At 47.9% G+C, this 24854-nt stretch overlaps 1 protein-coding gene and 1 pseudogene across 1 annotated transcript; one reads left to right on the top strand and one right to left on the bottom strand.

The window, feature by feature from the left end:
• Window positions 1-1069: 1069 nt before the first annotated feature.
• On the bottom strand, window positions 1070-5417 carry LOC147118672 (uncharacterized). Its single transcript, XM_085984535.1, has 2 exons — window positions 5328-5417; window positions 1070-4103 (listed from the first exon to the last, which is right to left on the bottom strand). Exon 2 carries the CDS (start codon window positions 3993-3995, stop codon window positions 3294-3296), a length of 702 nt encoding a protein of 233 aa, XP_085840661.1. The 5' UTR covers window positions 3996-4103; window positions 5328-5417; the 3' UTR covers window positions 1070-3293.
• Window positions 5418-6626: 1209 nt separating this feature from the next.
• Window positions 6627-24854, top strand: part of LOC147118673 (uncharacterized) — a 55779-nt pseudogene continuing 37551 nt past the window's right edge.

The raw sequence follows: 24854 nt of genomic DNA on the forward strand, positions 1-24854 counted from the left end.
CACTGACACCAATCTCCTCCTGTCTGATAAAAACCAACCGCACAGTCACTGACACCAATCTCCTCCTGTCTGATATAAACCAACCCCACAGTCACTGACACCAATCTCCTCCTGTCTGATATAAACCAGCCCACAGTCACTGACACCAATCTCCTCCTGTCTGATATAAACCAACCCCACAGTAACTGACACCAACCCCCTCCTGTCTGAAATAAACCAACCCCACAGTCACTGACACCAATCTCCTCCTGTCTGATATAAACCAACCAGTCACTGACACCAATCTCCTCCTGTCTGATATAAACCAGCCCCACAGTCAGTGACACCAATCTCCTGTCTGATATAAACCAACCCCACAGTCACTGACACCAATCTCCTCCTGTCTGATATAAACCAGCCCCACAGTCACTGACACCAATCTCCTCCTGTCTGATATAAACCAGCCCCACAGTCACTGACACCAATCTCCTCCTGTCTGATAAAAACCAACCCCACAGTCACTGACACCAATCTCCTCCCATCTGATACAAACCAACCCCACAGTCAGTGACACCAATCTCCTCCTGTCTGATATAAACCAACCCCAGTCACTGACACCAATCTCCTCCTGTCTGATAAAAACCAACCCCAGTCGCTGACACCAATCTCCTCCTGTCTGATATAAACCAGCCCCACAGTCACTGACACCAATCTCCTCCTGTCTGATATAAACCAGCCCCACAGTCACTGACACCAATCTCCTCCTGTCTGATATAAACCAGCCCCACAGTCACTGACACCAATCTCCTCCTGTCTGATATAAACCAACGCCACAGTCAGAGACACCAATCTCCTCCTGTCTGATATTATCCAGCCCCACAGTCATTGACACCAATCTCCTCCTGTCTGATATAAACCAGCCCCACAGTCACTGACACCAATCTCCTCCTGTCTGATATAAACCAACCCCACAGTCACTGACACCAATATCCAGTGTATGTCAGACTGAAGTTGTTTACAATCCTTATGAGCTTTTACGCTATTCCTAGTTGAGTTCGAGATCTCCAATGAAACACTCCACACACCTTAATCCCCCTGAGCACAGGCTTTATTTTAATATGTACATTCCACAGTAATACAACTCCTTTACTAAATCAGTGCAAAAAATTTACATGGGAGATTCTACAAAGGAATATTTATTGTAATATTTACAATATTATAGTTATATAGTAAGACTCATAATCTAACAAGCTGTGTCCATGAACTCAGACTTTGATCATTGCCAAGCCTGAGAGGCACGAAAGGATGTTCGACTCTTTTAAAAGGTCAATTAGAATGACATTGTCATCAATCGATGTCACATTACCGAGAGAGCCCCTGTTTAAAGGGGCACAAACAATCAACTCCCAATTATAATTAAATCAGATCCGAATACTGTTGCTGATGTTGACAATTGACTCCAGTCCCTCCGGTGCCCACCGGTCACGGAAGGCCTCCAGCGTCCCGGCGGACACCGCGTGCTCCCACTCCAGGGACAGCCCGAAGGATGTTCCACCTTGGCTGTAGCCATCAGCTTTCTTCTTCCCGGGGTGCTCTCTGACCTGAGCTGCAAACTGTTCCTGTATTTAAAGCCCAATCAGGTACAGCCCATGTGACCCTGGTTACCTCGGCCAATCAAACCACTGAGCTGAAAGACATTTATCAAACAAAGCATTCCATTGGATGGCTGTTTACGGTTCATTGAGTAACCGCTTCCTGTTCATTGGAGCTACGAGGAATCTGCGAGTCAGAACAATGTCAGAGTTTGCTTTTACTGGGACATTTCAAGAAACAAATGGCCTTCACGGTTCCGCTCAGTCCACACAGGCAGAGTTCTCAGCTCTGCTGGTTCTGTCCACACGAGGTCTGTTTCAGCTTAAAAGGGATAATTGGAGCCTGTTCTGTCTGAGGTGATTACAAGCTAATAGTTCACCAGACACGGGTCTTTAATACAAAGTTTACTCATATTAAACATACATGTACAGAAAACTAGGAAGACTTTACTTTTATGAATCTATTTCATATTAAATCTGATCTTCTAATAAAACCCAGCTTTCTTACCGTCCACTCCTGGAGGCCCCACTCCCTGAGCCTACAACCTTCAGCAGGGTCAGTGGTGGAGTTCCACAGCGGGAGTGATCCCAGAGTAACTGTCGGGATCGCACCCCCGTGGATGTTCCGGTCATGTATTTTTAGTTATCCTGGTGTCTAACACACACATCAATAAAACAGGGAATTCCTGGAAACACGCTGCAGGTCCTTCTTTATCTGGAGATCAAATGTCTGTTGTATAATTGTACCAGCAGTTAACAGGCTCCTGTGAACTCCTCCGTCTGCTATTTTAATGTAGGCTTTAACCAATTTATTTTAAATGGGTTTATATTAAATGGGTTAATGCCTGCCTTAAAATAGTAGACTCAGGACTGTCACACAATCATGTTAAATCTTCGTGGAATAATTACCTGTGATTTTTAGACTAGAAACTTAAACCTGCCGTGTCACTTTCAGTCAGGAGCAGATCGCAGTTTTACACCAATCTCTGATTTGACAGCACGTTTCCAGCATTCACCGTTGTTCTTCCTGACTCTGAACACAGTTGTAAAGGGGCCTTCTGTTCCGTGCCTAGGAGCTCTGAACCATGGCAGAGAGTGGCTGGGACACATTTCTTACAGGCCTCGAGATTAACTCACATGGGGACTTTGCTGTCAGTGAAGAGAGACAAGAAAGACCAAAGTGCCGTTTGCCCCTCTCAGTGTGGCCTTGAAGGACTGTGTCCAGGCTGAAGTTCTGTTCCCACCGTACGATCCTCCCCCAGATTGTCCTTTCTGAGCTCCAGCCAGGTGATGCTAAACACTCAGGTGGGAAAGAAGAAAATCTACAACATCTCAAAGCACTTACAGGCAATGAAGTACTTTTGAAGTGGAGTCACTGTTGTAATGTGGCAGCCAATTTGCATACAACAAGCTCCCGCAAACAGCACCATGATAATGACCAGGTAATCTTATTTTTTTTGTTATGTTGATTGAAGGATAAATATTGACCAGGACACCGGGGACAACTCCCCTGCTCTTCTTCGAAATAGTGCCATGGGATATTTTAAATCCACCTGAGAGCGCAGACGGGGCCTCAGTTTAACGTCTCCAGAATATTAAATTCCAGCCCAGTTATAGGGGTTATTAACATCAGCAGAAACAAACCTCAACTGTCAGAATCAACACGGTTCAGTCTTTGATGTGATTAACAGCAGCAATAACAGCAGAATCCAACCTCTGCAGTCACATGTGAACTCGCTGGTGTCTCAGCAGGTTGGATGAATCAGTGAATCTCTTCCCACACATGGAGCAGGTGAACGGCCTCTCCCCAGTGTGAACTCGCTGGTGTGTCAGCAGATCCTTTTGGCTTTTAAAGCAGTTCTCGCAGTCAGAACATTTAAAAGGTCTCTCATCAGTGTGAACAAGCTGGTGTTTAGTAAGCTGGGATGACTGAATGAATCCCTTCCCATACACAGAGCAGGTGAACGGCCTCTCCCCAGTGTGAGTGCGCTGGTGTACAGTGAGGTCAGATGTTCGCCTGAACCCAGTCCCACAGTGAGAGCACCTGAACGGTCTCTCGTCAGTGTGAACACGTTGATGACACGTCAGTTCCCTGGAACTTTTATAGCACTTTGCACAGTCCGGGCATTTAAAAGGTCTCTTGTCAGTGTGAACTCGCCGGTGTTTCAGCAGGGCAGAGGAATGAGTGCATCCCTTCCCACACTCGGGGCAGGTGAACAGTGTCTCCCCGGTGTGACTGCGTCGATGAATTTCCAGCTCAAACGGGTAACTGAATCCCTTCCCACAGTCTCCACATTTACACGGTTTCTCCCCGGTGTGACTGCGCTTGTGTCTCAACAGGCCAGATGATCGGCTGAATCCTCGTCCACATTGAGAACACGTGTACGGTTTCTCCCCGCTGTGAATGGTGCTTTTTGCTTCCATGCTCAAATCTGATGATATTCAGGTCCCAATGAATCAAGTGACTCTGTCAGATCTTGATGTGATGTTTTGTTTGAGTTTCCCGTCTTCAAATCCTCGCCTTCTAATACCCTGTAAAATGAATTTAAAACAGGAAAAAGGGAGCGTGAGAGAGAACACACAAAAACACAAAGGCAGGTTGTGAAATTGAGCTCAACTGAATCTGGTCATTTGTGGGGTCGGCACCAGAAAAAATTGACCATGAAAGCTGCCGGATTGTCGTAAAATCCCAACTGGTTCACTGATGTCCTTCAGGGAAGGGAACCTGCCACCTGGTCTGGGCCTACACACGACTCTGGCCTCTATGGGAGGAGAGAGGTGGGAGTGGGAGGGGTCAAAGGAGGGAGACTTTATACATCTGCAGCTCGACAACAACTTTGACAAAAACTCCCAAAACCGCAACCTCCAGCTCGTAGAAGGAGGAGATTTGATGGAGGTGTTCAAAATCATGAGGGTTCTGGACAGAGTAGATAGAGAGAAACTGTTCCCATTGGCGGAAGGGTCGAGAACCAGAGGACAGATTTAAGGGGATTGGCAGAAGAACCAAAGGCGACATGAGGAAAAACTTTTTTATGCAGCGAGTGGTTAGGATCTGGAATGCACTGCCTGAAAGGGTGGTGGAGGCAGATTCAATCACAGCTTTCAAAAGGGAATTGGATAAGTATCTGAAGTAAAGAAATTTGCAGGGTTACGGGGAAAGGGCGGGGAGTGGGACTCGCTGAAGTGGCCTTGCAGAGAGCCGGCACGGGCTCGACGGGCCGAATGGCCACCTTCTGTGCTGTAACCATTCTATGATTCTATAAAATATTAGAAAGTTTGTGCCACAGAAGCACGGGGTTTATCTACTTTTATTGAATTTAAAAAGTCTGTATTAAAACCTGAGCCAGTGTGTTGTGAGACAAAGAGCCTTGTGTCCAATAAGGGGAATAAAGGCCCACAGCCTCCCCCGGCCCCGGGCCCTGAACAAGGGACTGGAGAAACTCGCTGCCCTGCGGATCAGACAATCAGCCGGCGCTAGTCCCGCCCCTCGGGCTCCCCGATTGGTTGGAGGACCCGCCGGCTCGCTCCTCCAGCCCCGCCCCGCTCGCTCCCTATTGTTTGGAGGTACCCGTCAATCAGGCCGTGGGCCCGGGTCACGTGTCCACGAGGAGATCACGTGCTCAGTCCAAATGAGGCAGCTCGGTCCGGAGCCTCGCGGACTCTCAGGTTTTTCTATTTCTTTTTATTCTCTCCCGATCCACCCCTCCCCCCCCATCCCGCGCGATTCTCCACCCAATCGGAGCGGAGAAAACTCACTTTGCGTCACCGATCGCGACTCTGTAACCGACGCCAAGACCTTTCCCGGAATGCCCCGCGCCGACTCCGTCCGACAGGATCCGAATGCGCAGGCGCAGCTCCGAGTGGGGGAGGGGGGTTGGTCTCCTCTGGGCATGCGCGGTTATTACCCTTGGTGACCGGGAGGGGTCGCTGTGCCGGACTCGGCCCAAACCGCCGTCCCGCGTACGCATGCGCGGACTCTCGGCTGTCAATCAACCAACAGCCAGAAGAGGTCGCTTGTGAGGCCAGTGAAGAAAGAAAGATTTGCATTTATATAGCGTCTTTCACCACCACCGGACGTCCCAAAGCGCTTTACAGTCAATGAAGTACTTTTGAAATGTAGTCACTGTTGTAATGTAGGAAACGCGGAAGTCTATAATCGCACAGCAAGCTCCCACAAACAGCAATGTGATAACGACCAGATAATCTATCTTTTTGTTATGTTAATTGAGGGATACACATTGGCTAGGACACCGGGGATAACTCCCCTGCTCTTTCCCACATTATAACAGTGACTACACTCCAAAAGTACCTCGTTGGTTGTAAAGCACTTCAAGACGTCTGCTGGTCATGAAAGCACTGTATAAATGCAAGCCTATCTTTCTCGAAATAGTGTCATGGGATCTTTTACATCCACCTGAGAGAGCAGACAGGGCCTCAGTTTAATGTCTCATCCGAAAGACGGCACCTCCGACAATGCAGCACTCCCTCAGCACTGCACTGGCGTGTCAGCCTAGATTTCTATGTTCAAGTTTCTGGAGTGGAACTTGAACCCACAACTTTCTGACTCAGAGGCGAGAGTGCTACCCACTGAGTCACTGGCTGACACTAAAGAACAAGCAGTCCTGACGAAAGGTCATTGACCTGAAACGTTAACTCTGTTTCTCTCTCCACAGATGCTGCCTGACCTGCTGAGTATTTCCAGCATTTTCTGTTTATATTAAAGAAACGAGGGAGTGATTGCTGACAGGAGGAATGTTGGGTCGTCCTGCGCATGTGCACCTCCCTGGTGGCTGAGGTGAAACACCAACTCGCCCCCACCTGAGCTGTGCACACGTACCAGATGTTGCGGCTCCGCATGCGCGCCCGGTGTTCCAACCGCGGGGTTTTGTGCGCTGAGCATGTGCGTTGCGGACCGATTGGGACGGGCGATTGTGGAGCAGGAGGGAGAGCGCGGGGGCCATGAGCACATGCGCGGGACTCAGAGTCAACAGAGCGCTTTCTGCAGCGCCGGGGGCTTGTGGGTATTACAGCCGCCATTACTGCTGATCCTTTCAACCAACCTGTGCAGCAGCTGGAACCTGAAAATCAGCTTCACTGCCCCTGGGTTCGGAAAGAGGAAAATTAAACAACAGTTTGCCTCTAATCCTTTTCTGATCTCAGTTTACAGGGTTATAGAAGTGGAGCAGTTACAGGCGGGAAGCTCAGACCAAACATCACGTCAAGATCTGACAGAGTCGCTCGACTCATCCGGACCTGAATATCATCGGCCTTTGCACATGGAAGGAGAAAGCAGCGATCGCAGCGATGAAAAACTGCACACGTGTTCGGTGTGTGGACACGGATTCAGCCGATCGCCTGACCTGGCGAGACACATGCACCGTCACACCGGGGAGAAACCGGGTAAAGGTGGGGACGGCGGGAAGGGATTCAGTTCCCCGTCTGCATTGGAAGTTCAACGGCGCAGTCACACCAGGGATAGTCCTTTCACCTGCTCCGTGTGTGGAAAGGGATTTGTTTGTTCATCCCACCTGCAAACACACCAGCGAGTTCACACTGGGGAGAGACCATTTCAGTGGTCTGACTGTCGGAAGAGCTTTAAAAGCCTCGGCCATCTGAAGCAACACCAGCGAGTTCACACTGGGGAGAGACCGTTTCAGTGTCCTAACTGTGGGAAGAGCTTTAAAAGCCTCGGGAAGCTGAAGCGACACCAGCTTGTTCACACTGATGAGAGACCATTTCAGTGTCCTAACTGTGGGAAGAGCTTTAAAAGCCCTGGGGATCTGAAGGAACACCAGCGAGCTCACACTGATGAGAGACCATTTCAGTGTCCTGACTGTGGGAAGAGCTTTAAAAGCCTCGGGCATCTGAAGGGACACCAGCGAGTTCACACTGATGAGAGACCATTTCAGTGTCCTAACTGTGGGAAGAGCTTTAAAAGCCCCCAGTACCTGAAGGAACACCAGCGAGCTCACACTGATGAGAGACCATTTCAGTGTCCTAACTGTGGAAAGAGCTTTAAAAGCCCCCGGGAACTGAAGGAACACCAGCGAGCTCACACTGATGAGAGACCATTTCTGTGTACTAACTGTGATAAGAGCTTTAAAAGCTCCGGGGATCTGAAGGGGCACCGGCTTGTTCACACTGATGAGAGGCCGTTTAACTGTCCTGACTGTGGGAAGAGCTTTAAAAGCTCCGGGGAGCTGAAGGGGCACCAGCTTGTTCACACTGATGAGAGGCCGTTTAACTGTCCTAACTGTGGGAAGAGCTTTAAAAGCTCCGGGGATCTGAAGCAACACCAGCTTGTTCACACTGATGAGAGGCCATTCAACTGTCCCGACTGTGGTAAGAGCTTTAAAAGCTTCGGGGAGCTGAAGGGGCACCAGCTTGTTCACACTAACGAGAGACCCTTTAAATGTTCTGAGTGTGGGAAGAGTTTTAAAAGCCCCCGGGAGGTCAAGCAACACCAGCGAGTTCACACTGGGGAGAGGCCGTTCATCTGCTCTGAATGTGGGAAGGGATTCACTGAATCATCCAGCCTGCAGACACACCAGCGAGTTCACACTGACGAGAGACCCTTTAAATGTTCTGACTGTGGGAAGAGATTTAAAAGCTCCCGGGAGCTGAAGAGACACCAACACCTACACACTGGGGAGAGGCCGTTCACCTGCTCCGTGTGTGGGAAGAGATTCACTGATTCATCCAACCTGCTGGCACATCAGCGAGTTCACACTAGAGAGAGACCATTCACCTGCTCCGTGTGTGGGAAGGAATTCACTCAGTCATCCACCCTGCTGGTACACCAGCGAGTTCACACTGTTGAGAGACCGTTTAACTGTTCTGACTGTGAGAAGAGCTTTAAAAGCCCCGGGGATCTGATGCGACACCAGCTTGTTCACACTGATGAGAGACCATTTCAGTGTCCTAACTGTGGGAAGAGCTTTAAAAGCGCCAGGGAACTGAAGGGACACCAGCTTGTTCACACTGATGAGAGACCATTTAAATGTTCTGACTGTGAAAAGATCTTTAAAAGCTCCAGGGATCTAAAGCGACACCAGCTTGTTCACACTGATGAGAGACCATTTAAATGTTCTGACTGTGGGAAGAGCTTTAAAAGCACCAGGGAACTGAAGCATCACCAGCTTGTTCACACTGATGAGAGACCCTTTAAATGTTCTGACTGTGGGAACAGCTTTAAAAGTTTGAAGAGCCTTAAGGGACACCAGCATGTTCACACTGATCCTCGAATCTAACAGCACAGAAGGAGGTGATTCGGCCCATCGTGTCTGTGCCGGCTCTTTGAAAGAGCTGTCCAATTTAGTCCCAAACCCCAGCTTTATCACCAGAACTCTGCAAAGTAGTCCTCTTCAAGTACATGTCCAATTACCGTTTGAAAGTTCCTGTGGAACCTGATTCCTGCATCCTTTCAGATGGTGCGTTCCAGATCTTAACAACCCTCTGTGTGAAAACAATTCTCCTCATTTTCCTCTCGTTCTTTGAGCAACTATTTTAAATCTGTGACCTTTGGTTACCGACCCACTTGCCAGAGTGAACAGTTTCTCCCTACTTGCTCGATCAAAACCCCTCATCATTTTGAATACCTCTATTAGGTCTCCTCTTAACCTTCTCTGCTCTAAGGGGAACAATCCCAGCTTCTCCAATCTCTCCACATAACTGAAGACCCTCATCCATGGTACCATCCTGGTCAACCTCCTCTGTACCCTCTCCAAGGCCTTGACATCCTTCCTAAAGTGTGGTGCCCAGAACTGTACACAAGACTCCAGCTGAGGCCAAAACCCTGCAGCTGTACAAAACCCTGGTTAGACCACACCTGGAGTACTGTGAGCAGTTCTGGGCACCACACCTTAGGAAGGATATATTGGCCTTGGAGGGAGTGCAGCGTAGGTTTACCAGAATGATACCCGGACTTCAAGGGTTAAGTTACGAGGAGAGATTACACAAATTAGGGTTGTATTCCCTGGAATTTAGAAGGTTAAGGTGTGATCTGATCGAAGTTTTCAGGATATTAAGGGGAACAGATAGGGTAGATAGAGAGAAACTATTTCCGCTGGTTGGGGATTCTAGGACTGGGGGCACAGTCTAAAAATTAGAGTCAGACCTTTCAGGAGTGAAATTAGGAAACACTTCTACACACAAAGGGTGGTAGAAGTTTGGAACTCTCTTCCACAAACGGCAATTGATGCGAGATCAATTGTTAATTTTAAATCTGAGATTGATAGGTTTTTGTTACCCAAAGGTATTAAGGGATATGGGCCAAAGGCGGGTGTATGGAGTTAGGTCGCAGATCAGCCATGATCTCATTGAATGGCGGAACAGGCTCGAGGGGCTGAATGGCCTCCTCCTGTCCTATGTTCCTAACTAGTGATTTGTAAAGGTTTAGTGTAACTTCCTTGTTTTTGTATTCAATGGCCCTATTTACAAAGCCAAGTATCCCATACGCTTTCTGAACCGCCTCACCAACTTGCCGCGGCACTTTCAAAGATTTGTGAATATGGACCCCCAGGTCCCTCTGCTCTTGCACCCCCTCAAAATAGTCCCATTTAGATTATACGGCCTCTCCCTGTTGTTTCTCCCAAAGTGCATCACTTCACACTTATCCTCATTTAATTTCATCTGCCTTGTGTCTGCTCATTTCACAGTCTGTCTCTGTCCTTCTGAAGTCTGCTACTACTATGCTCACTATTTACTACGTTGCCAAGTTTTGTATCATCCGTAAACTTTGAAATTTTACACCTATACCCAAGTCCAGGTCAGTTATATATAACAAGAAAAGCAATGGTCCTAATCCCGACCCCTGGGGGAACCCACTGCATACTTCCCTCCAGTCAGAAAAACATCCCTCAGCACTGCTCACTGTCTCCTCTCCCTTAGCCAATTATACCCAAATTACCATCAGCCCTTTAATTCCCTGTGCTTCTATTTTCCGAGTGAGTCTCTTGTGTGGTACTTTATCAAATGCCTTTTGAAAGTCCATGTATACAACATCTGCTGCACTACCTTCATCAACCCTCTGTTACTTCATCAAAGAACTCAATCAGGTTAGTCAGACACGATTTACCTTTAACAAATCCATACTGGCTGCCCCTTATTAACCCATGCTTCTCCAAGTGAGAATTAATTTTGTCCTTGACAATGGTCTCTAGTCGTTCACCCACCACTGACATTAGACTGATTGGCCTGTAGTTACCAGGTTTATCTCTCCCCTTTTTTAAACAGGGTGTAACATTTGCAATCCTCCAGTCCTCTGGCACCACACCCATATATATCTGAGGGAGATTGAAAGATTGTGGTCGGAGCTTCTGCTATCTCCACCCTAGCTTCCCTCAGCAATCTAGGATGCATCCCATCTGGACCGGGTGCCTTGTTAACTTTGAGTGATGACAACCTATTTAGCACCTCCTTTCTATCCATTTTTATCCAATTTCTCTACTCCCCCTCCTCTACTGCGACATTAACTTCATCCTCTTCCTTTTGTGAAGACAGATGCTAAGTACTCATTCAGTACTTCAGCCACGCCCTCTGTCTCCGTATGATGAGCTCCTATTTGGTCCCTAATCGGCCCCACCATTCCTTTAACTATCCTTTTACTTTTCATATGTTTATAGAAGATTTTTGGGTTCTCTTTTATGTTACCCCCTAATCTTTTCTCATATTCTCTCTTTGCCCTTCCTATATCCTATTTCATTTACCCCGCACTCTTTATATTCTGCCTGGTTTTTGACTGTATTCTGTACCTGACATTTGTCATAAACCTTTTTCTGTTTTATTTTAATCTTGATATCCTTTCTCATCCAGGGAGCTCTAGCTTTGGATGGCCCATCTTCCCTCCTTATGGGAATATGTTTGGTTTGTACCCGAACTATCTCAGCCTTGAAGGCCTGCCATTGGTCATTCACTGTTTTCCTGGACAATCTTTGTTTCCAGTCCACCTGTGCTCGATCCCTTCTCAAATCACTGAAATTGGCTCTCTTCCAGCTGGGTATTTTCACCATTGATTTTTCTTTGTCCCTTTCCATAACTACGTTAAACCTAATGATATTGTGATCACTGTTAACCAGGTCCTTCCTGCCCCAGAACTGATGAGAGACCCTTTAAATGTTCTGACTGTGCAAAGAGGTTTCAGAGTTCATCCAACCTGCTGGGTCACCAGCGAGTTCACACAGATCTTCAAAAAAAGGAAGATGTTTTAGAAAGGCTGGCGGCACGACAAGTTCGCAGCCATCTCAGAGTAGTGACCCTTTAATTACAATCTCACAGAACAAGAAGAATCACTGTCCCTTTACCTACCACAAATCCCTGTGTGGAGGAGAGGGGGAGATACAGTCTGTCCCAGTAACTAGCAGAACAGAATTAGCGACCCTGTACCATAAGGGCTTGACCCTCCCCCGCTCCCTGCTTTTCCTCAAGTGTCTCATCCTTAAAATTCTCATCCTTGTTTTCAAATCCCTCCGTGGCCTCGCCCCTTCCTATCTCTGTAATCTCTTCCAGCCCCTACAACCTTCCAAGATATCTGCGCTCCTCTAATTCCGGCCTCTTGGGCATCCCCGATTTTAATCGCTCCACCATTGGCGGCTGTGCCTTCAGCTGCCTGGGCCCTGAGCTCTGGAATTCCTTCCCTAAACCTCTCCATCTCTCTACCTCTCCTTTAAGATGCTCCTTAAAACCTACTTCTTTGACCAAGCTTTTGGTCATCTGCCCGAATATCTTCTTATGTGGCTCAGTGTCAAATTTTGTTTTATAACAATCCTGTGAAGAGCCTTGGGATGTTTTACTACATTAAAGGCGCTTTATAAATACAAGTGGTTGTTGTTGTTTCCTGAAACTGATAATAAATTCCTCAGAGGGAAAAAAACTTGTATTTATACTCCCAAATATTAAAAAGTCTGTTCTACAGAAGCACGGGGTTTATCTGCTTTTATTGATGAATTTAAAAAGTCTCTATTGAAACCTGAGCCAGTGTGTTGTGAGACAAAGAGCCTTGTGTCCAATAAGGGGAATAAAGGCCCACAGTCTCCCCTGGCCCCGGGCCCTGAACAAGGGACTGGAGAAATTCGCTGCCCTGCGGATCAGACCGTCAGCCGGCGGTAGTCCCGCCCCGCGGGCTCCCTGATTGATTGAAGGACCCGTCGCAATCTCGCTCCTCCAGCCCCGCCCCGTTCGCCCCCTATTGGTCGAAAGCTCCCGTCAATCAGGCAGGGGCCCGGGTCACGTGTCCATTGGGCGATGACGTCACTGAGGCCGCGGGCCCGGTTACGTGTCGCTGAGGAAGTCTGACCCGCTCCGCGAGGCTGAATCGGCTCCGTTCGATTCCAAGGACCCTCGGACGCCCAGATTTGTGTTTACCGTCATTTATTTCCCCGTCCCTCTCCGCTCGTCCGTCTAGCTGAAAAAACTCGCTTTCCGCCAGTAATTCCGACTCTTCAATGACCATTACCCAGAGTGTCGCCCCCGAGCATGCGCACTAGCAGCTGATCCTGGGACTCTGCCCTTGAGCATGCGCACTAGCAGCTGGTTCTGGGACTCTGCAGCCCCTGAGCATGCGCACTAGCAGCTGGTCCTGGGACTCTGCCCCCTCTGAGCATGCCCACTAGCAGCTGGTCCTGGAACTCTGCTGCCCCTGAGCATGCCCACTAGCAGCTGGTCCTGGAACTCTGCCCCCTGAGCATGCCCACTAGCAGCTGGTCCTGGGAGTCTGGGCCCCCTGAGCATGCGCACTAGCAGCTGGTCCTGGGACTCTGGGTCCCCTGAGCATGTGCACTAGCAGCTGGTCCTGGGCTCTGCCACTGAGCATGCCCACTAGCAGCTGGTCCTGGGACGCTGCTGCCCCTGAGCATGCCCACTAGCAGCTGGCCCTGGGACTCCGCTGGTCCTGAGCATGCCCGCTAGCAGCTGGTCCTTGGACTCCGCTGCCCCTGAGCATGCCCACTAGCAGCTGGTCCTGGGAGTCTGCTGCCCCTGAGCATGCCAACTAGCAGCTGGTCCTGGGACTCTGCTGCCCCTGAGCATGCGCACTAGCAGCTGGTCCTGGGACTCTGGGCCCCTGAGCATGCGCACTAGGAGCTGGTCCTGGGACTCTGCCCCTGAGCATGCCCACTAGCAGCTGGTTCTGGGCACCGGAGCATGCCCACTAGCAGCTGGTTCTGGGACTCTGCCCCCTGAGCATGCCCACTAGCAGCTGGTCCTGGGACTCTGCTGCCCTGAGCATGCCCACTAGCAGCTGGTCCTGGGACTCAGCTACCCCTGAGCATGCCCACTAGCAGCTGGTCCTGGGGCTCTGCCCCTGAGCATGCCCACTAGCAGCTGGTCCTGGGACTCTGCTTCCCCTGAGCATGAGCACTAGCAGCTGGTCCTGGGACTCTGCCCCTGAGCATGCCCACTAGCAGCTGGTCCTGGGACTCTGCTTCCCCTGCGCATGCCCACTAGCAGCTGGTCCTGGGAATCTGCTGCCCCCTGAGCATGCCCACTAGAAACATAACATAGAAACATAGAAGATAGGAGCAGGAGTAGGCCATTCGGCCCCTCAAGCCTGCTCCGCCATTCAATGCGATCATGGCTGATCATCCAAATTCAGTACCCGGTCCCTGCTTTCTCCCCATACCCCTTGATCCCTTTAGCCTTGAGAAATATATCCAACTCCTTCTTGAATATATTTAATGTATTGGCCTCTACTGCCTTCTGTGGTAGAGATTTCCACAGGTTCACCACTCTCTGGGTGAAGAAATTCCTCCTCATTTCTGTCCTAAATGGCTTACCCCTTATCCTTAGACTGTGACCCCTGGTTCTGGACTCCCCGGCCATTGGGAACATTCTTCCTGCATCTAGTCTGTCCAGTCCTGTCAGAATTTTATAAGTTTCAATGAGATCCCCTCTCATTCTTCTAAACTCCAGTGAGTACAAGCACAATTGACCCAATCTCTCCTCATACGTCATTCCTGCCGTCCCAGGTATCAGCCTGGTGGATCTTCGCTGAACTCCTTCCATGGCAAGAACATCCTTCCTCAGATAAGGCGACCAAAACTGCACACAACACTGAAGATGTGGTCTCACCAAGGCCCTGTACAACTCGCAGCTGGTTCTGGGACTCTGCTGCCCCTGAGCATGCGCACTAGCAACTGGTCTGGGACTCTGCCCCTGAGCATGCCCACTAGCAGCTGGTTCTGGGACTCCACTGCCCCCCGAGCATGCCCACTAGCAGCTGGTCCTGGGACTCTGCTGCCCCTGAGCATGCGTTCTAGCAGCTGGTTCTAGGACTCTGCCCCTGAGCATGCGCACGAGCAGCTGGTTCTGGGACTCTGCGACTGAGCATGCCCACTAGCAGCTGGTCCTGGGACTCTGCTACCCCTGAGCATGCGCACTAGCAGCTGGTCCTGGGACTCTGCCCCCTGAGCATGCCCACTAGCAGCTGGTCCTGGGACTCTGCTACCCCTGAGCATGCGCACGAGCAGCTGGTCCTGGGACTCTGGGCCCCTGAGCATGCGCGTTCTACACCCCAACAAGAGCGGCGCATGCGGACTTTGAGGTGCCCGGAGAGGAATCTGTCATTTGCCTTTGATCAATAACCCTCATGGTCTTGCGGACCTCCATCAGGCTGGCCCTCATCCTTCGCTGCTTCAGTGCAATACAAAGCCCCAAACTTCTCCAATCTCTGTTACTAACTGCTCTTTGGAACAGAGGAGACTGAGGGAGATTTGATTGAAGTGTATAAAATTATGAGGGGCCTGGATAGAGTGGGTAGGAAGGACCTATTTTCCTTAGCAGCGAGCTCAATAACCAGGGGCCATAGATTTAAAGTAATTGGTAGAAGGATTACAGGGGAGGTGTCGAAGTCTCGACTCCCGAGTAAGACTCTTTAAACACAAAGTATCGTCAAAGGAAGACTTTATTATTTCTTGTATACAAGGGAAGCGGACATGTAGACGGCTACGCTGACCACTTCTAAGATCATAGGCAAAAGGTAACATATTTATAGTTAAAGCAAGCCTTCAGAATCACATGATCGAAGTCTGAGATCATAATTAGTAACAAGAAAAATATAGTGTTAGTAAAACTGTAATCAAGGATAAAAAGGGCTGGAACAAAAAGGAATGCCTATAGATAGGGTTATCTAATCTATAAGTTCTGTTCTTCCTTGACTCCCTATCCTGGTTTATTCATGACTCAAGGACTCTCTTCATCTAGCTATGTGAAAGAGATAGGGAGGCTTACAGTATGTACCTCTGAAGATCTTTGTTCTAATTAACAGACGAGGTCATCTGTTAATTTGGAGAGTTCTGCTTTTTCAGCAGAACTAGCAATTACTAATCTATGGAAGCCATTTTGTATTTTCTATTCTGTACCTTGTGAAGCCATTTTGTAATATATAAGTACACTTCCTCAGAGGTGAGGAGAACTTTTTTCACTCAGAGTGTGGTCGGGGTCTGGAACTTTCTGCCTGAAAGGGTGGTAGAGGCAGAAACCCTCATCTCAGTTGAAAAGTACTTGGATATGTACATGAAGTGCTGTCACCTGCAGGGCTACGGACCAAGAGCTGGAAAGTGAGATTAGGCTGGAAAGCTGTTTTTCGGCTGGCTCAGGCACGATGGGCCGAGTGGCCTCCTTCTGTGCCCTAAATTTCTGTGATTCTATGATAACCCCTCCATTGCTAGACAGTCTGGGTCAAAATGGAGTGAAAAAGAGCAACAAAGAACGTAAAGAAAGAAAAGGAAGACTTGCATTTATATAGTGCCTTTCACGACCATCGGACGTCCCAAAGTGCTTTACAGCCAATGAAGTGGAGTCACTGTTGTAATGTAGGAAAACCGGCAGTCAATTTGCACTCAGCAACATCCCACAAAGAGCAATTCAAAAATTCTATAGATTATGGAACAGTTCCTGCAGATTGGAGGGTGGCAAATGTAACCCCGCTATTAGCCTAACATCAGTAGTAGGGAAAATACTGGACTCGATTATAAAGGATGTGATAACAGGACACTTAGAAAATATCAACGGGATTAGACAGAGTCGACCTGGATTTATGAAAGGGAAATCATGTTTGAGAAACCTACTGGAGTTTTTTGAGGATGTAACTGGTAGAATAGATTAGGGAGAACCAGTGGATGTGGTGTATTTGGATTTTCAGAAGGCCTTTGATTAAAGTCCCACATAAGAGGTTAGTGTGCAAAATTAAAGCTCATGGGATTGGGGGTAATATACTGGCATGGATTGAAAATTGGTTAACAGACAGGAAACAGAGAGTAGGAATAAATGGGTCTTTTTCGGGGTGGCAGGCGGTGACTAGTGGGGTACCGCAGGGATCAGTGCTTGGGCCCCAGCTATTCACAATATATATCAATGATTTGGATGAGGGAACCAAATGTAATATTTCCAAGTTTGCTGATGACACGAAACTAGGTGGGATTGTGAGTTGTGAGGAGGATGCAAAGAGGCTTCAAGGCGATTTAGACAAGTTGAGTGAGTGGGCAAATACATGGCAGATGCAGTATAACGTGGATAAATGTGAAGTTATCCACTTCGGTAGAAAAAACAGAAAGGCAGAGTATTATTTAAATGGTGATGGATTGGGAAATGTTGATGTACAAAGGGACCTGGGCGTACTTGTACACCAGTCACTGAAAGCAAACATGCAGGTGCAGCAAGCAGTTAGGAAGGCAAATGGTATGTTGGCCTTCATTGCAAGAGGATTTGAGTACAGGAGCAAGGATGTCTTACTACAGCTACACTGGGCCTTGGTGAGACCACACCTGGAGTACTGTGTGCAGTTTTGGTCTCCTTACCTAAGAAAGGATGTACTTGCCATAGAGGGAGTGCAGCGAAGGTTCACCTGACTGATTCTTGGGATGGCAGGACTCTCGTATGAGGAGAGATTGGGTCGACTAGAGTTTAGAAGAATGAGAGGGGATCTCATTGAAACGTATAAAATTCTGACAGGGCAGACAGACTGGAGGATGTTTCCCCTGGCTGGGGGTCTAGAACGAGGGGTCACAGTCTCAGGATATTTAGGACATTTAGGACTGAGATGAGGAGAAATTTCTTCACTCAGAGTGTGGTGAACCTGTGGAATTCTCTACCACAGAAGGAGATAGATAGATTTCTAGACACAAAAGGCATCAAGGGGTATGGGGAGAGGGCGGGAATATGGTATTGAGATAGATGATCGGCCATGATCATACTGAATGGCGGAGCAGGCTCGAAGGGCCGAATGGCCTACTCCTGCTCCTATTTTTCTATGTTTCTATGCAATGTGATAATGACTAGATAATCTGTTATTTTTGTGATGTTGATTGAGGGATAGCTATTGGCCAGGACACGGGGGATAATTCCCCTAATCTTCTTCGAAATAGTGCCCTGGGATCATTTACGTCCACCCGCGAGAGCAGACGAGGCCTCGGTTTAACGTCTGATCTGAAAGACGGCACCTCCGACAGTGCAGCAGTCCCTCAGCACTGCACTGGACTGTCAGCCTGGATTTTTGCTCTCAAGTCTCTGGAGTGGGACTTGAACCCATGACCTCTGACTCAGAGGCGAGGGTGCATTTATTCGCCGCCCTTCACGACCCCAGGATGCCCAAAGGGCTTCACGGCCAATTCATTGATTTTGAATTGCTGTCGCTGTTGTAATGTAGGGAGAGGCACCAGCCAATTTATACTCGGGGACCCTCCGTTATTCCTTCCCCTGGCTTCCCTCAGAATCCTCGGATAGAAACCATCATGTCCCTGGGATTTGTCCCCCCTCCATTTGAGGAACGTCTTCAGTCCCGTATCTTGTAGCTTTTAAAAGCTCTTTAGAATAATTTGTCTGTGACTACACTATTGTGGAGTATTTTAAACCAACACTCGACACAAGGTTTTAGATCGATAGTCAAGTTGTCTTTATTGTACCGGTGGGGAAACAGTCTGCTCTGTCTTAGCCAGACCTTTCCAAATTGGTACAGCAAACACTGCATTTTTATACATTACAACACACGTCAAACTTCATTCCTGCCACCTGATTGGACCTTGGCCCGTATGCATCTTCACTGATTGGTTGCCTCTGCCGCGTTACATTAAAGCACCGCCTTTATTATTGGCCGTTATCCCACAAGCTGTTGTTGCACCTCTGACCTTTGTTTATGCCAGATGGGTCTCATCAACATTGAACTTCTGACTCATTGTCCTCCTTTCCTGCCTCTCTTGGCCTCTTTCATTGTTTTACTTTCCTGCCAGAACAGAACTTACATCCTCTTAGGTCTCTTATGGTTTCCACATCCGACCATGTTATCAACTTAGAAAAAGCTTACTACTGCAAAAGGCCCATTAGATTATTGTCTTTATTACACCATTCAGTGAAACTGCCAGCGCTGTCAGTTTAACTCTTTCCCCACTGCAAGTCCCTCTTTTGGTACTTAGCCCTTGCCCAAGTTAAACCACATGTATAAGCATCGCTGTGCCTCCTGCCCCATGCGGTGATCAGGCGCTGGTTCGGGAGGCCCTGCATACCCATCATGTTTAGAGCAAACTTGTGTTTTCCGACTCGCTTTAGCTCTTTGTTTGGTCCGTTTCTTTTTACAAGCGGTGCATGCTGCTATTCCCCATCCTATAGCCATGACTAACTGTACTATCACTAATATATGAGAAATGATGCGGATCCATGGGTGTATGTTGACATTCACTCCCCAATCCCACAGCTTCTCATACCACGAGACGTCCTGTAGCTCTACCTCTATGTCCCTTTCTAATTCCCCAAGATTCCTTTGCAACACTATGTATTGTTTCACCATCTTACTTAAATCCTCTTTCATTTCTTGCAGATCCTCTTGCAGGCGGGGTATTGGGGCCCCTACCGGATCTTCATAATTAACCAACTCGTCCTTTAGACTATCTGGCACATTTAGTTTTATCTCCTCCCTTGAATGTACATACACCAATCTGGTGTGTCCAATTGTCACAGGGATCTTTGGCGTAAAGCAAAAGTTAGGCATTGTGATTGCACATACAAGGTTACTATATTGGTACTCAGTCTCTGTGGTGGCTGTACAATACTCCCCTTCGCCTCTATATCCCGAGCGGGTGTGATGGTGATCAACATGTGATAATTCCAACACACATCCCTCTGTCTTATTATAGCCGCACTCACCCTTAGGGCCTTCTCCTACCGGATGTGGGCATATCGTAAGCGTGCCCTTCCCGTGGCATCCGTTTAGGGAGACCCCTCTCATAGTACCATTGTTTCTGATGGCATAGGTATCAATTGGATAGTATTCGAGGTATGTCTCACCCCTCACGATGCCTATGTTTGTTACCTGGTACTGTGGGTATGGAGTCATGTCTAGTCCCACCACTGGTATCAGGAGCACCATGCCTATCATTGCTGCACTTCTACTTTACATTTTTGTATCACTGGATATACTCTGGTCATCCCTTTGAGGGTACAAGCACTCAGAGGGCCTGGATTCTGGCTCAGGCCATAGAGCTGTGTGCTGTTAATCCAGTCTGGTACCTCGCCTCGATGTATCTGTGCCAGATTATGTTTTAACTGTCCGGTGATCCATTGGCCATAGGCATGACACAAGCCTCTCCCTACCCCGTCTTTTGCCTGTGCCTCATCTCTATGGTTTAGTTTGCTGATAATGCTAGCATGGTCCTCTATAACCTTGATTCCCTCGAGTAATTTCCTTATCGTATGTCCTCCCAACTCTGATCCTTGTCAAACCAAACCAGTTTCCTTCTCTAAAATCTGCTGTATTACCCTTTGTAGTCGTTCCACACTACTTTGGACTCCTTGTATATCATGGGCATTAATGAATGATGTCCCCGTGTTTATTCCCGTGAGTATATCAGTTCCTAAGCTCCTCTTAATCCTTTGGTGGAATGCAGCATGTCCCCTATAATTAGTAGCCCCTGTCACATCAGCAGCTTGGTTAATTACATTCTTCATCATATATCCATACAATTCTCTAGTTTTAGTAAACCTTTCACAATATCCTGGCCATTGTAATATGGTTAAGTTCATTAGCACCAGTACAATTTTGTGTCTCACGTTATCATACAGTTGTTCTCCCTCGGTAAATAATACTAGTCCATTCATGGGTCCAGGTTTCATATCTGGACATTGTAGCATCCTCGGTTCGCTTGTCTCTTCTTTCTGTGTATTGGGAGCCGTGGATGAGACTCCGAATGTGATTGTTCCATTAAAACATGGGGCTTCTTCATCATGTACTTGTCGTGTAATGTGGGATGTCCCTTTGCTTATTTCATGTCCCAGCAGTAATCCCACCTTCATGGTGAAGTTTCCCTGTAAATTAAGCAGAAGCCTGGTCGTCATCCGAGGTTAGTTTATCTCCAGTGTTTATTCCATTTTTCCTGTGGGATTTAAGATCAGATGGGTTATTGTTGTACCGTTTTAATTGGGTCCATTGTTTCCATCTACCCTTTCCCCTCATATCTATACATGCGCACGTATCGCTGGTCATGATAACCTCAAATGGTCCGGTCCATCTAGGTGAGAATCCCGATCTCTCTGTCAATATTTTAACAAATACCTGCTCGCCCACCTTGAGTAGGGGCTCCGAGGCCCCCTGCTTTTGTGTATTTTTATCTCTGATGTCTTGTTATTCTTTAACTTCTTGTTTGAGCTCCTTCAATTGATTATCCACTGTTTGTACGCATTTCCTAATTTTATCTTTTAAGGGTCCTAGTCCCTCGCTACCAGATGCTGTTCCTTCCGGCAGACACGTTGCTCGTCTAGTCCTGAGTTCATATGGTGTCAGTCTGGTCACCCTGTGATCCTTTTTCCATATCCCATCTCTACCTTTGGCTGCGCCTCTCTTTGTTCACTGCTCCTGCTCCTCCATTTCGGTCTCCTCTTGGATTCTTTTAATGTTCACTTCCTCTGCTGTTATTCTACCTGCTGCTCTTGCTGCCTGATCAGCTAGCATATTTCCTTTTTGTTGCTCGCTCACTATCTTGCGGTGTGCCTTTATTTTAATCACTGCTACCTCTTCTACTCCTTTTACCGCTTCTACTAGGTCTCTCACTACCTCCTCATGCTGTATTTGTCCTCCGGAGGTTACATATCCTCTGCTATTCCACGCTATCATATAATCATGTACTACCCCAAACACATACCCACTATCTGTGTATATATTTACTCGTTTTCCCTTTGCCAATTTCAATGCTTCCGTGAGAGCCACTGGTTCTGCTACCTGTGCTGAGGTTCCTCCTTCAAGCCCTCCCTTTGCGACTGTTTCTCCGTTCTCGGATATTACTGCCCAACCGTGTGTGGCTCCCCATTTATATATCGGCGCGATCCGTCTACATAAAAGGTGTTTTGGGGATTTTCAAGGGGCGATTCTGATACGGTTCCTCTGACCTCTTCTTCGATTACTAACTGACACTCGTGTGCCTCACCCTCTGTTAGCATTCCCTCTGCGGGGTTGACTATGTTCCCTTATAATCTGGACTGATCTGTCCTTGGGTATCAATACTGCTTCCCAAGCTGCCCTCCTTCTGTCTGATACAGCCTTCATTTTGCCTGTGTTTAGCAGGTCCACACTGTGTGTTGCGTGTGTAATATCAGCTGTCCTGACATAGTGACGGGCTCGCATATCCGCACCGCCCATGTGGCACAGTCGAGGGCCGCCATGCATCTCGCCATTCCGTTAGCCATGGGGGTTTGTTGGGTGGAGTAATAGGCAATTGGCCTCATATCTCCCCCGTACTCTTGGGTGACTACAGCGTTATAGAAGTTCCTGTCTATATATATATATATAGTATATATGGAATGGTTTGACTATATTTGGCAATCCTAGTGTGGGTGCGGACGTCAGGGCTGCTTTTAATTTTGCATAAGCCTCGTCCTGCTCCGATTCCCATTCTATCTTATCAGTGGCGGGTCTCCCCCTTTAACTAACCGTTGAATCGGCTCTGCTTTCCCTGCAAAGTCTGATATAAAATTCCTGCAGTAGTTAAACAGTCCCAACACTTTCCTCACTCCCCGGATGGTCACTGGCCTTGGCATGTCTTTTATGGCTGCCTTTCCTTCCTGCGGGAGTGCCTTATATCCCTGGCTCATTTCGTGCCCCAGATACTTTACTTTGGACAGTCCAACCTTTGCCTTTCTTTTGGGGTTCAGTTTAAAGCCAGCTTTCTTAAGTGTCTGGAGGGTGTCTAGTACTGCTCCCATGTGTCCTTTGGCATCCTCTGATGCAATCATTATGTCATCGACATATTGGAGTAGGGCGCTCTGGTACTTTGATAGGTCTAACCTGTCTAAGGCTTGACTCAGTACACGGTGGAATACATTTGGACCATTGTGGAACCCCTGTGGGACCCTGGTCCATGTATACTGTCTATCCCCACACAGGTTCAAATCCTGTTTGTGACGCCAATTGTTGTGGAGTATTTTAAACCAACACTCGACACAAGGTTTTAGATCGATAGTCAAGTTGTCTTTATTGCACCGGTGGGGAAACAGTCTGCTCTGTCTTAGCCAGACCTTTCCAAATAGGTACAGCAAACACTACATTTTTATACTTTACAATACACATGGTCATCTCATGCACAATTCATTCCTGCCACCCGATTGGACCTTGGCCCACCTGCATCTTCACTGATTGGTTGCCTATGCCGCGTTACATTAAAGTACCGCCTTTATTATCGGAAAAGTATATGTCAAGCTGTTGTTGCACCTCTGACCTCTGTTGGTTCCATGTCCGGCTATGTTATCTCCACTGCCAATTCAGCAACGTCCCTCTCTTTTGTGAAAACAGGCGCAAAGTATTCATAGAAACATAGGCCCAGTAATTCGGGTCCCAACGCGTGAGTAAGCACCGTGTGCTCAGCGTGGGCCCAATGCAAGTGTCGGTTTTCAGCATGCACAGCGCATGCGCGGAAAACCGGCATTTCCTTTCCTCTGAACCAAGGGGTTCAGAGGTGGAACGCGTGCGCGCAGGAGTCTGCGCGTGCGCTGAAATTCCTTTTTTTTTACAGGGTTGCCCGTGCGATAAGGCCTCCAGTTTTTACGCGAGAAAAAAGCAGACGTAAGTACTTAGCTTTAAAATGTAAGTGGTCTATTAATTAAAGTAAGAATTTTTTTTCCACAGGTTTATTATTTTTAAAAACTTTACATTAAGGTAAGTGTATTTTTAGACCTGATTTTTTTTTAAATTATTTTTTTCAAAAATTTGAGTAATTGTTTAAATTAGTTTTTTACAGTTATTAATAGTTCATTTAATTAGTGGGATTTTTAAAAACTTTTCTTTGAAGTTTAAGTACTGTTTTGGGCGCCCAGAGTTTTCATGAGTTTGACAGTTCTTACTATCAAACTCATGAATGAACTTTTGCAACCTCCGATTGGCTGCCCAGTGCTCACGTGATCCCAGCCGGCTCATCGAACTAACTACGCCACTGGGTCACGCAAGCACAGCGCGCCGGGAGCTGAACCGGGCCACTGACAGGAAATCCACGCAGGGCCAGGCTTCAACTGTCGGCGCGCTATGTAAGTGTAGGTCGGGGGTTTGCACCCGCGGGAAGCCCCCGACACCAATTTCTGGACCATTGAAACAGAAGATAGGAGCAGGAGTATGACATTCGGCCCTTCGAGCCTGCTGCGCCATTCAGTGAGATCATGGCTGATCATCCAAATTCAGTACCCTGTCCCTGCCTTCTCCCCATATCCCTTGATCCCTTTAGCCTTAAGAAATATATCCAACTCTTTCTTGAATATATTTAATGAACTGGCCTCCACCGCCCTCGGTGGCAGAGAATTCCACAGGTTCACCACTCTCTGGGTGAAGAAATTCCTCCTCATTTCAGTCCTAAATGGCTTACCCCTTATCCTTAGACTATGACACCTGGTTCTGGACTCCCCGGCCATCAGAAACATCCTTCCTGCATCTAGTCTGTCCAGGCCTGACAGAATTTTATAGGTTTCGATGAGATCCCCTCTCAATCTTCTAAACTCCAGTGAGTATAAGCCCAATCGACACAATCTCTCCTCATACGTCATTCCTGCCATCCCAGGTATCAGCCTAGTGAATCTTCGCTGCACTCCTTCCATGGCAAGAATGTCCTTCCTCAGGTAAGGCGACCAAAACTGCACACAATACTCAAGGTGCGGTCTCACCAAGGCCCTGTACAACTGTAGCAAGACATCCTTGTTCCTGTACTCGAACCCTCTTGCTACGAAGGCCAACATACCATTTGCCTTCTTAAGCGCCTGCTGCCCCTGCATGCTTACCTTCAGCAACTGGTGCACAAGAACACCCAGGCCTCTTTGCACTTCCCCTTC

Source organism: Somniosus microcephalus, chromosome 4 (genome assembly GCF_052327205.1).
Source record: "Somniosus microcephalus isolate GS21.2 chromosome 4, FLI_Smic_1.0, whole genome shotgun sequence".
Taxonomy (NCBI): domain Eukaryota; kingdom Metazoa; phylum Chordata; class Chondrichthyes; order Squaliformes; family Somniosidae; genus Somniosus; species Somniosus microcephalus.